General features: G+C 42.4%; 1 protein-coding gene and 1 long non-coding RNA gene across 4 annotated transcripts in view; one reads left to right on the top strand and one right to left on the bottom strand.

Annotated features, from left to right (window-relative positions):
• The window catches only part of LOC147143046 (uncharacterized), a 49,032-nt gene that overhangs the window by 9,938 nt on the left and 26,053 nt on the right, over positions 1–13,041 (top strand). For 2 of the 3 annotated variants that reach the window (XR_015087757.1, XR_015087756.1), the window contains exons 2-3: positions 2,012–2,190; positions 7,610–7,771. This is a non-coding gene — a long non-coding RNA (uncharacterized LOC147143046). The remainder of the gene's footprint in view (positions 1–2,011; positions 2,191–7,609; positions 7,772–13,041) is intronic. The other variant, XR_015087758.1, reaches the window with a different exon arrangement.
• ntrk1 (neurotrophic tyrosine kinase, receptor, type 1) overlaps positions 1–13,041 on the bottom strand; it is a 29,262-nt gene that overhangs the window by 8,257 nt on the left and 7,964 nt on the right. The window contains exons 6-14 of the mRNA XM_086037268.1: positions 12,249–12,391; positions 11,009–11,147; positions 6,532–6,864; positions 5,451–5,468; positions 5,299–5,357; positions 5,119–5,221; positions 1,983–2,138; positions 1,664–1,794; positions 1,291–1,463 (exon numbers count right to left, since the gene is read on the bottom strand). Coding sequence (XP_085893394.1) covers positions 1,291–1,463; positions 1,664–1,794; positions 1,983–2,138; positions 5,119–5,221; positions 5,299–5,357; positions 5,451–5,468; positions 6,532–6,864; positions 11,009–11,147; positions 12,249–12,391 — 1,255 coding nt within the window. The remainder of the gene's footprint in view (positions 1–1,290; positions 1,464–1,663; positions 1,795–1,982; positions 2,139–5,118; positions 5,222–5,298; positions 5,358–5,450; positions 5,469–6,531; positions 6,865–11,008; positions 11,148–12,248; positions 12,392–13,041) is intronic.

Raw genomic sequence — 13,041 nt, 5'->3', positions numbered from 1 at the left:
TATTTTTCTTTGGGGAGCCACTGACAAATAATAACAAATATATATATATATATATATATATATATATGTATATATATATATATATATATATATATATATATATATGTATATATATATATATATATATATATATATATATATATTAGGGATAGACCAATATGCTTTTTTCAGGGCCGATACTGAATATTAGTAGTCAAGGTGGCCGATAACCGATATTTGAAGCCTATATTTATTTGTAGAAAAAAGGGGTAAAATGGTGTCAAATTTATGAAAAATAAAACTCCAACACTTGACTTCCTTTAAATGCCTTTAAGCCCATGTTTATTAAAAAATTAAAAATTAAAAAATAGACAACTTTGTTTTAAGTCTCACAAAAAAGTGCAGGGAGCTCCCAGGCTCAGCTGCATGTCTAACAAATATCTCCTTACAGTAAATCGTTTTCTAAAAATCCACTATAACTGGAATGTTTATTTTTCACACATCGTTGTTTTAAAGTTCAAAAACATAAAAGTGAATCCTCAACGAAACCTCTAGCCAGAAAAATAGCTTGTTTCCAAGACCGGACTTTCACATGCAGTACTTTGCCGTCAATTTTTGCACCATGTACAGCATTTGGAGCGGTGGTTGTTTTAAAGTGCTCTATAAATAAGGTTGAGTTCAGCTTTTCATTACGCGGCTTACACACACAGACACGCACACACTGGCACTCACTCACATCTTACTTTTATCACCATTTCCCGATATTATCAGCAACTTCTCTCAGGAGCCATTTCATTCACAAAGCAAATGAACTGTTGTGACAATGGGGGAGTAGTTAGCTTAAGCCGCAAGGCAGCTTACTGTGGCGGGCAGAACTGCCCCTTGTGTTTATATGACATAGAAGGGCTACAAGTGAGTTATGGTAGAGTGACATTTACTACAATTTTGGCGAAGTCTATTGCATTACCTTGAACTACTAACTCGTCGACTCCCGTCGTGTATGTGCCTGGCTCGTCCAGGAGACACAGAGAGTGAGCGAGCAGGGAGCACACACGCAGCTTTACGCTGATTGGCGTATAAATATATATTTATCTATATTATTTATATATATATATATATATATATATATATATATATATATATATATATATATATATATATATATATATATATATATATATATATATATATATATATATATATATATTAATGGATGAATACGTACTGGTATATGTCAGAGCGTTATTAATTGAACATGGAGCCTAGTGTACATTTTTAGGCGTGTGTTTGGAGATGAAAAGACAGACGTACCGAAGGAATCGGTTGAGGTCGCCATGGCGCATGTACTCGAAGACCATGGCGAGCGGCTCTCCGTCGGTGCACACGCCGTAGAAGCGCACGATGTGCTGATGCTGCAGAACCGTCAGGAGCTCCGCCTCCCTCTGGAAGTCCTGCCGCGTCGACTCGTTGGCGTCCTTCAGGGTCTGAGGAGCCAAACATGGACCTTTACCGGTTCGGGCTCCCAAGTGGGACACCAGCCAATAAGGACAGTCCTCCCCCAATGTAACGCACATTTCTAGTTTGGAATTTAGCGTTGTAGCGCCACGTTGTGCCACATCTCGGCAGGCAGCACTGAGGTCTACTAGTTGTAAATGCAGTGAGAGAAGACGTCCAACTCGCTCACCTTGATGGCGACCAACATCTTGTCGCTGTCGGGGCTGAGGTTGGCGCACTCGGCCAGGTAGACTTTGCCGAAAGCGCCTTCGCCCAGCTCCCACTTCAGCACTATGTCGGCGCGCTTGATGTGCTGGACGCCTGGTGGTGGGGGATGGAGGGGTGGGGGGGTCAATCAAGCAAAAAGCAGGCTTGTCAAAAGTCTGGCTGCCCAACCGGGGGCAAACGTCGGTCTCGGGGGCGACACGCTTGGGTGCTGGCACTTGCAATGTCTTTTTTTTTTTTTTTGGTAATGTGTCTCCTTTTGGAATGAAACTGCAGTGACTCACACATGTCTTTGTCTTTGATGATGCCGCAGAAGTACTGCGGGTTCTCCACAAAGCTGGACAGGCCCGAGTCTTCGTCCGAGGAAGGCGGGCTGCTCCCCAAGTTCATGAAGCGCAGCGACACGGCCAGGTCATCCTCGGCGCCAAGCACAGACGAGCCTGACGCGCGGGAAGGACGCACACGCCGTCGCACACCTCAGCCAGCCAGCAGGTAGAAAAACTTCACTTCGCTTCTGGTGTACTTGCGTATTCATGACTTCTTACTTTTACGCCCTACCTGAACTGTAACCCACAATATGTTTTTTATTCACTGATGAATTGGATTAAAAACAAAACACATTTTAAACTTGCGTTTTTTAATTGAAATTGAATTTATAAGATATTAGTCAGGACGTCATTCCAAATTGACAAAGCAGAAAAAGCACAGATATATTGTTCATTGATTATGATTCAGTTTGTGGTTTGGTCTGTAACAGGTCAGAAAATTTGCTAAAATGTTGATCATTTATTTCCAAAGTAAAAGCAGATGTTTTCAAATAAAAAAAAAAAAAACGACAACAAAAAACGCAGATAATCATGGAAGACTCCAAAAATTGGAGAATATTTACTCTTGTGAGCCTAAAATTCAGAAGATTTGGACAATATCAAGCTAAATAATGTTTCTAAACAGTTACTAGATGACAATTGTCGTCAATTAACCACTTAAAAAAATAAAATAATTGGTATTTTTTTCCAGTTCTTTTTTTTTTTTGTTAGTCAGTAGAAAACTTTGGCAAAGCTATCGGAGCACGTTGACTTGCGAGTATATCGCCAACAATTCATTTTTCCACAAATAAATTCTCAAATTGATGAATTAAAATAAAATAAAGAAATGTCTTGATTCTGAATAAAGGGATGAAAAGAAATTCTTTCATTAATCCTACTTATTGATTAACGGTAAAACAAGATTGAGCAATTATTAAAATGATCATTACTTATTTGGTAACTTAAAAGACTGAGCTTGCTAGCTTAGTTTGAAAAATAAAATGAAACCTTTTTTTTTCGTCGTCAACTTAAAACGGGAATCATATCCAATTGAGAGAAAATCTTTCCTTTTGAACCTTGCACTTCATCTTCAGGCCTTTTGGCCTCTTTCAGTTTATTCAAGGCCAAGTATACGGTAATCTTTCTTTTTCATTTCAAACTTTTTTTTTGAAAACTTGACTTTTCCCACTATCTGTCCTTGTGTTATTGAGTGTGAGCACTTTCGCCACCCAAGCGCTGGTGATTATTGCGCCAACGGCACGTGGCAATTGCGCATCAATTTCCAAGAAAGCGCCCGTTTTGTTGGCGCGGCGCAAATAATGGCCGTGATCAGCGCGGCAATCAGGGCGCCACTGAAGCAAAAAGACGTCACGTGAAGGCCGTAAAAGGCTAAATCAGCTCGGCCTAAATAGTCCCGGCGCACAACCTCCAGGGTCCAACACGCTTGGAAATGGAATCAACAAAAGCCAGCCCAGCCGAGCCGAGGGAGCGCGCGGACGGCCGGATGGAAGGAAGGAACCACGGGCGCTCCACTTAGGCAATCACAGCCACTTAGGCGCAAGTGTAAATGTACGAACGAGGGTTGGGCCGCGTTCCCGTCTCGCCGTGCGTCTGTCCGTCCGTCCATCCATCATATTTAATGGCCCCGCACCGCAAGGCCGCAGCCAAGGGAGGTTTTCTGCTCTCTTACGGTAATTAAGGCACTTTAGGCCGGCTGCCGCAGCCTGCGCAAACTTACGGATATTAGTCTGACTCGCCTTAGCCTACAAGCTGACATTCATCAAGACCAATTTCATCATCACACCTTTTACAACCACAGCTCCACAATTAAAAGCTGAAGTAGCCCCATTAGTTACTCGGCTAATCATACTTCTTTCAGCCGCTTAAGTGGAGTATTTTTAACAGAGCACACTTTATATTGTTCCCGACAGAAGTCAGACATAGCGTTGGACCTGTTTTCTGACACGTGTTCTTTGTATCAAGTTCAAGAACAGCTTGGTTCACCTGAAGCGGCTTTGAAAAACAAAATCACAATTGGTCTGTTCACACAGACTTGAAAAAAAGTTAGACGCGTGTCACAGTGGGCAAAAATGAATAAATCCAAATGAAGTCTAGTGTTAGTGTTACAATTATGGATGTTAGTTAGCTTCCATCTATAAAAGGTAGTCAGTTACCATGATTAGGCTTCATACGGCCACAAAAAAGTTTATTTTTGTTACATTAATTCTATGTTTTGCTTTGAATGTTTTAAAGCACTTTGAGTTGCATTTTTATGTATGAAAAGTGCTATATAAATAAAATGTGATGTGATGATGTGACATCACATTTACATTCTGATACATATACTTTATATGATCCCCCAGAAGTCAGAACAATTCACAGAAATAAGTTACATCAATTTCATGTTAAATGATTCAGAATCTTAGTTTGCGCCTACGTTGAAACGTTAGCCTGCTAGCACAATTGTGCTTCATATAACTATAAAACGTTCATAGCAAAACTCTCATTATTTTCTTTGTATTATCCTCTAAAAGGCAAATGACTGCAAAGCTGGAGTGTATATAATATATCACACTTATTTTCTGACATTTTTATATAACTTCCCGATATTGGACCTAAATTTGGTACGCAAACATCATGTTAAAGGATTCTGAAATCTAGTTAGCCCAAAAAGCTAGTTAGCTTGCAAGATTATTCTTTTTATGAGTTCAAAATTGAATTTTTTTTAACATGTCACACTTATTTTCCTACGCATTCTTCATATTGTCACTTGGTAGTAAAGTTGGACCTAGCTTGACATTTTAAAGGACTCAGAGCTAGCTAGGTAGCTAGCATGATTAAGATGTTTCCAGCTACAAAACCTTAATATTTATAACATATTACACTCATTTTTTACACATTTTTTACCCTCATCTACAGCACTTAAATAGTAAATTTTTTTACATACACATTTGATATTCTTAAAACGGTTTTGTAATTGTTTGATTAAATATGTGGTTGATTATAGGTAAACGTAATATTTGACATACACTTGTGTTATAAAGTTTCCCCAAAGTTTGCCTTGCCCCGCTTTACGCAAAACAGTCATGTAGTAAAAGTCAACGTGTCAACTTACGGTGAATGCCGAATTTGGAGTTGTGTCCGCATTTGTTGATCACCAACACGGTGACCAGCAGGAAGATGCACGCAAACACAGCCAGACCCACGGCCACCGACACCTGGCGGGTACAATTCATTCAAATCGATAAAAGGCGCGTGGCATTTTTCGATCGCGCTCATGAAAATAGTCACGGACCACAAAGACTCGACTCTCCAGGTTCTCGGTGACGTCCATGACGGATTTGTTGGTGGGAACTGTGTGGAGGACAGCAGGCCGTCAGTCAAGCGCACGTTGCCGTGCTTTTTACGAAAGAAAAGTTGCTCTTAAGAGTGATTGTGGAGACTCACTTGGATCCAAGTTGCTGACTTGCATGTGGGGAAACCAAAAACACAAATAAGTTGACAAAAACACACGGCCACTGTAGAAATGAACCTTTGCTGCTAGTTCTCTTTAACTCATTCACTGCCAGACATTTGCAAGACCCTTTTTTACCCTAACGTTTGAAAAAAATAAAAATAAAAAAATAAATAAATTCCTGGGATTGAATGGCTGGACTGTGAAAAGACAAATCAATCCGTCAATGGCAGTAAATGAGTTCGAAGTAACTGTTGTTGCTCATTTTGTCGATGACCATTTAAATGACATTATGAAAATGGCTCAAAGATGACACGTTTGGGAAGGGAGCAAAGCAAGCTTACTTCCTGTCAAAGGCAATAGTCTAGTGGTCCACAGTAGAATTACACCCAAAATAAGCAGCAGGTAGGACAAAATGGAGCAAAAAAATAACAAATCTGCCAAGTACCGCAAACACGGTACAAATTTCTACATTACCAAGTTTTGTGTTATAAACTTGAAAGGTCCACTTTGAGCTATAAGTTGCACATGTTTCAATGGAGAAAAAAAAAAGAAAACAATTTATCAAATTGTTGATATTGCAATCGTTTCTAGTAAGAACATTTCAGATTGCTCATTTTCAACAAGATAATAACCAATAAATGTGATTATTTTCTGAATGTAATCATTTGCACAGAACCCTGGGGCCTATTTTGGACTCGTCATGGTTTGCCTGGAAGATGCTGGACATCAAATTTGGGCCAATGAGCTCAAACGAGTTTGACACCCCAGTTTTAAAGAGTTGAGGTCAAATTTTCCTAGGGGGCAACTGCTCAAATACGATTAACTGACCTTTATTGGATGATTTAGAAAATAAATAAATAAAAGAAAAACACAATTTATGCCAGGTTGCCATTCCACTTTTCATCAAGCGCACCCCCGTCCGTCCATCACTATTTGGACAGAACGCAATGCTGCTTTTTTATTTATTTTATTTTTTTGCCATTGAAAGGCCTTTGTTGGACATTCAAGGGCTTTTTCTTGTGTCTTTTTGGGATGGAAAACAAACGGGGCAAAAAGCGCAAAGGAACCCACCGGGAATGATGCCCTCGGGGTCGAAGAGTCCGAAGGGGTTGTCCATGAAGTTGCCGATGGCGGTGGCGTGGTCCGTGCCCAGCTTGTTGCCCACCAGCAGCGTGTAGCGGCCGTTGTTGAGGTGCGTGGGCTTGTCCAGCGACAGGCAGCCGTGCTTCTTGGAGCCGTCGCCCGAATCCGGGATCATCTGCATGTAGGTGTAGGCCGTCTCCTTCAGCTCCGAGCCCTCGTACAGCCAGCTGATGTTGGCCTCGGGGTTGCCGTCCACCACGAACGAGAAGCACCAGTGGTGCAGTTGGACCGCGTCGCTCAGGTTCAGGATCTTGGCCGGAACTGGCGGGAGCGACAATTCGCGGGCGTCAACACAAAATGACACGCAAAAAGCAAGATGCGCTTCCCCATTACGTTCCTTCGTTTGTTGTACTCTGGTGACTTATTCCAATCCTTTCCTTTGCCCTTTAGAGATTTATTTATTTGAATGTCACCAAGTGTAAAAGGGCGGGAAGCGGACATTTCGAGCCGTCGAGTGGAATCCAACCGTTCGCTGCCACCAACGCGCTTCTCGAAGTCAAATACGTTTTTGGAGCAGGTCGGCTTGGAAGATGCCCTCGCCCAGCTCGCCTGTCAAATCAATCTTGGACAAAACCGTCGTGATGAGCAAAGTGCCAGGAACGATTGAACTCTCTTTCAAAACATAGAATTGGTAAATTAGGACTTCATAAAATAAATTGTTTAACTTCACAGGGAAAATTAAAAAAGAAAAAAAAAATCGTTAGGTTTTTTTTTTTTTTTTTTTTTTTTTTTCATATTTTGGGTGGGGTTAGTGGTGGTTGACTATTGAAATGTCATTATCTTTGTCTTGAGTTAATGTATAAGAGAAAAAAAAATGAAAATCATCACGAAAATCGGGCCAATTCTTGCTGATTTCCAAAGAGCTAATCTGGGCCTAATTCCGACAATATTTCAAGTGTTGCATGTCCAACTTTTGTGCTGTTCTCTAGTTGGTCCACGCATTTGCTGACTGCGCACTTTTGCCAGGACGTTTCCATGAATCGATGTTGCCCATCCGTGTTTTCAGACATGCGCTGACCCCGACATGAATAATGAAGCCCGGTCAACATGTGGATCTGCAAACCACAAAAGCGCAACGTGAACTTTACAGGAAATGATCCGAGGAGACGCTCGAGAGACCCCCGCCCACCTCGGAAAAGTGCTGAATCGCCCCCCCCCCACCCCCCATGTGAGTAATTGCTACAACCGGAAATCATGTCGGAAAGTAGCATGATTTATTATTTGAGTTATTGTGTTGAACTGTCGGCTAAAATGTATGTGAGCAATATTTTCGAATGTAAGAGTTCACAATATTGGGGGTGGAGGGGGGTGTATGATGTTGCAATTAATCATTTTGAGTCTGTTGTTTGGACAGTTTATAACCGATGGGAGTAAACAAATTATGACGAGGTAGCGTTGAGCATCAAAGTATGCGGAGTGATTTGTATTTCTACCTGGATCGAAATGATTGTTCGTATCGAGCAGGCAACAATCCGGGCAGACAACAAGCTACAATCATTTTTTTCATGTCAAGTTCTACTCTAGTGCATTCCTAACACTAATCGTTTGCTCAGAACATGCGTCGCCGTTGTTGGGCCAAAGTGTTAAAGCTTGCCAAAAAAAAAAAAGTTTCTTTTCTCTGCTTTGATGTCAGAAGCGGGGGTGTTTTTGGTGAAACCAGTCCATGCGCTGCTGCTGATTGCTACAGAACCGAAAAAGCTAGAAACAAACGTTTTTCTTTTTTTTTCTGGTGAAAGATGAGCGTCTACTTTTTATGTTGGTAGCTTGTGTTGGCAACCAAGACAAGATTGTGTGACTCTGGAAAGTGGATGAGTCCAAATGCTGGCGACATGACCAAGTCTGTTTTGAAAAGGTCCGCTAGTGAATTCTGTTGGTGAAGCTCAATTTGAAGCGGCTAGGGGAGTCGGTGTTTCCTTCTGCAGTTCTCATGTGAACATTTAAAAGCGGTGTTTAAGAAAGGGGGGGGGTGAAAAGGGGAGGCGGGGGGGTCCTGTTTGTACGAGAGCCGCCCGAGTGCAACCAATCAATGGCCGGGCCAGCCACTCAGCAGCAGTCAGCAGTAAACACCCACGTTACTGTTCGGGGAGGTCATTAAAGGTAATTAAAGGGCCGGCGCGTAACGCGCGCGCGTCCACCGAGGGGGGGGGGGGGGGGGGGGGGGGGGGGCCGTGTTGATGGACCGCCAACATTTTGCTGCCTGCCAATCACAGACAGATGAAGAGGGTTTTTTCTTTTTTCTTTTTCTTTCTTTTTTCCGGAGTGGGAGGCAAGAGTCCATTAAGGGCGAGGCTCAAATCGGATCTGAGCACAGTTATCAGAGATGTTTTTTTTCCTCTACGCTAGTTATCTGTCCCTTGGTGCTTGTGCATGGGGCCTTCAGCCCCCCCCCCCCCCTGCTCCTCTTGGCTTCCTGGTGATGAGATATGACACCACAGTAATGTAGCACTAAGCGACGGCTTTCGGCCTCCTTGCCGATGTGTGCGCATGGGAGCCAGCCAACGACAAATGTGAAGGAGAAATGGGGGGCTGCCATTCGAGCAAGGAGGCATGGGGGCGGGGGGGGGACGGGGGCTTCAACAGGGTCCCTCCCGCAACAAGCCTTTTGTGGCAAGTTGTGGCCCTGTCTCAACCGGCACGGGCCCCGTAATCGTGATCCAAGTTTCAATCCTTGTTTCATATTTAGCATCTTAGTTTCTACTGCAGCGCATTTCGACTTCTATCTCGAGGTGCAACAATCGAGCAATCGACAACTCGATTAACAAATGAATCGTTTCAGGTCCTCGGAAATTATCCCAAATCTTTGGAACTTGAACCTCTCAGCAGTAAATATTGTTGGTATTTCTGCAGTCCTCCATGAAAGCAGACTGATCACCTTTGTGTTGAATCCAAAAAAAGCAAACGTCTGCTTTTTACTTTGGAAAACAATCCTCAGCATTTTTCGGCTGATTTTCTGACAAATGAATCATAATCGATTTTATGATTGTGGATTTTCTGCATTGCTAATTTGAAATAATGCCATTTTGGGATAATGTTTTTTATCAGTTGAAAATTAGGGTGGTGGGGGTTTTGGGGGGGGGGGCGAATGAGGATTATTTCTAGGACGGCTCAGTGGCTAAGTAGTGATCACCTCCACCTCCAACACAGTTCTGAGGTGAATCGATTGAATTGTTGCATTCTAAATGCCACGTCTCAATTGAGGCAGATAAACGATGGCGCTCCAGTTCTGATATTGTTGGGGAGGGTGGAAGGGCGTCATGCAGCCTTGTAGCCACGCCCCCAAAAATCTGGATTACCGAAAGGGTGAACAAACAGTTTTGCTTGTTTTTCTCCAATTTAATTTCCTCAATTCGGTACTCCATAATTGTCAGTCTTTGCAAATGTTCTGAGCAATTATCTTGAAACTTGTTCTCATTGGAGGCAAATCTCGGAATTCAAATTGCGAGCTCTTGAAGTGTAGGGATTGAATCAGTACTCTTTCTTTTCCCCTTGCAATTATCTGTACCCGTACTGAAGTACTTTGTTGCGTTGGAAAGGAAAGTGAGGCAACAGGCGCTCGCTTCGGAGCAAGGAGAGGCCAGTTGACGTTTGCCTTTTGGTCCTTTGATTGCACGCTGAGCATTAAATGTCTGCCAGATGCACTTGTTATTTGTATTATTGTCGGGCGGCGTGAGTGGCAGACCGCAGAGAGCTCCATTAGAAGCATAACGGGAGAACACTTCCATTTGTACGAGGACCATTTGCTCCAGAACCAGCGCGGCGCAGCTCGCCTTGTTCTCGGCTCCCCTCGGAGGCCGACAACAATTTCTTTTTTTCTCCATTAAGCCCCCCAGAAAGCGCATGGAGCCGTCACCACCACGCTGGCTTCATTTGCCGCACGCCGAGCACAGCTTAGCATTGGAAGGATCACAATTAGGCGTGGTCCACATGGGGGGAAAAAAAAAAAAAAAAATCGATATTTGATGAAAAACCCGATCAAGATAATTTGACGATATTCTCCAAACAATACTGTAAATCATCTGCACTTGCTTCACAGAGCAATTACGAATAGACTGCGTTTGTCAACAACAGTTCGATTGCTTCATTTATCTTCTGCAAAACAATATTCTACGGCAACATTTAACAAATAAGAAATTCAAATTATGTCCAGGCTATTTTGGGTGCTTTCATTGATTTCACTTAAATGTCTCCTATTACTCCGCAATTTGGAGCTGCACTAAGTACCGGGTCTACTACTGCCATTTAGTACCGCACTCAGAATTTGAGATATGATGATTTGTGTCCTTAACGCAGCCGCTAAGGGAAAACACGGCGCCACCTTTGAACGCTTCAGCTTTGGCCAAGCAGAAGATGGCGCCACCAAATTTTGTGGCACTTATTTGTAGCAGCGCACTGGGCGCCTCCTTACACTCGATGTCCAGCTGCACCACGTCCTCGCCGGGCCCGGCCTGGTTCTCCGCTTCGCAGGTCAGGTTGTGCAGGTTGTCACTGGACGAGACGTTGGTCAGGTACAGGACCACCTCCAGCGTGGAGCCCCAGATTCTCTCCTGACACACACGGACAAAATTCGCATCAGTAGGCCCGGGCAAGAGAGCCGTAAAAAACAAAACAAACAAACAAAAACGTATGAAGATTTAAAAAAAAAATTTTTTTTTAACCAAAATCCAATTTCCCATTGGAATGTATTTTTGGCCTCTTCTCTTAAAGAAAAGGCAAATTTCCACATTATTCACACATTACAGTTTGGCTTTTTGTTTTGTTGTTGTGTTTCTCCGAAGCTCTTTATTTCAGCATGTTTTTCCTCAGAATGAACTTCATTTTGCATCACAGAAATGTTTATTTTCTTTACAGATTTTACAGTAATCCCTCGCCCAATATCGAGTCATTGACATTCCGCCTGAAGGTGTTCATAATTTCCTACACTGTAATCATTTCAACCAAATGACACCACAAACTATGATCCCAAAAGAGTGTGACATCATTTCAAATTCTGCCTTACAAAAAAAAGGGAGGGGAAGAAATTATTTTTCATATTTCTGTTTGGGCTCACAAAATGCATATTTAATTCCAAATGAAAAATGTAACTTGGTCTTCTGGCCCATTTTCCAATTTCATATTTCTGATTGAAGCCAAAAACCTCTACAACACTGAACATATTTACATTTTGTGTGTGTTAGATTTACAAACGTAAAACAAATTGAGTCACTTTTTTGGGGTTTTTTTGATTTTCCCAATCGAAAATGGACATTTGAAATAATGATGACGCAGATGGAGCTCCTCTCTGTTTGCAGCCTTGTTGGTAGTGCAGCAATGCAAATCAGTGACACTTTAATTGATTGACTAATTGAATTTATTTGGTGACAGCACCATAAAACTTCCCGTCACTCAGTCAGTCATCAGCGAGGAGCAAAACACAAGAAAGTCCAAGAGCTTATTTTCATTGTGGCCTTCAACACACAACAAGACAAACAACAAAAGCATAAAAACACAACATCGTATTAACTTTGAACTACGGCAACCCAAAACAATCAATAAAGCCCCGCCCCAATTTGTCCTGAGCCAAAAACTTGAATAAATGCTTGAATTGGATCCAGCCCAAGTGGATGGTGACCCAAAAAGTGGATAGCTCCAGTGCGTGCCTGCGTTACCTTGGCAACAAAGTGCGAGCGCAGAGCGTGTGTGCGCCACTTGACTTGCGGGGTGGGGCTTCCGGTCACGTGACACTCAAAGGTGAGGTTGCCCCCCTCCTGGACTTTGTTGTTGGAGGGCAGAATGGTGACCTCAGGCAGACCTGAGAACAGAGCGCAGTCCAATAAGAGTCCTGCAAAACACTCCAGTCTTCGTTGCCTAGCAACAAGATAGACATGAGAAAAGAAACCACGCCGCACCGAAAAGAATTGCCAGATTTTTTTTTTTTTTTTCTTATTATAAATTTTGCCGTAATCATCGCGGGGGTTACGTTCCAGATTACCTGCACGAGAAGTGAAATCTGCACTATACTCCTTTGCATGTTTTGGTAGCATTCACGGCATTTATTTTTACGAGGTGATGAAATACAGTTTCAAATGATACAAGTGCGTTAACAAAACACATCTGGTAGAATGTCATGAAAGCCAGCAATGGAGAAGACAAAAATATTGTCCCAGGGGTGTAGCGATCCATCTGTTTGCAGTAAACAAATGGAACTTATCATGTGACAATACGCGCAGGTCATCATTATGAAATCAACCTACAGCCGCAGCTTTCTGTAGGCGTAAAAAGCAGGACTAAAGAGGATATGACATTCAATAATGAATTGACATTTCCATGGAAGCTATAGAGGGGGGGGGAATTAAAGAATTCGATTTGTATCTATTACATTTCAAAGTGGAATGATTCGATTCGATGCACTCACATCTTTTAAATCCCGAAACGATTTTTCAATTCAAATCAGTTTTTGTT

The sequence above is a fragment of the Filicampus tigris genome, chromosome 8 (genome assembly GCF_054856515.1).
Source record: "Filicampus tigris isolate MCC_2025a chromosome 8, RoL_Ftig_1.0, whole genome shotgun sequence".
NCBI lineage: Eukaryota > Metazoa > Chordata > Actinopteri > Syngnathiformes > Syngnathidae > Filicampus > Filicampus tigris.
The sequence above is the reverse complement of the archived record's forward strand: the minus strand, read 5'-3'. Positions and strand labels throughout refer to the sequence as shown.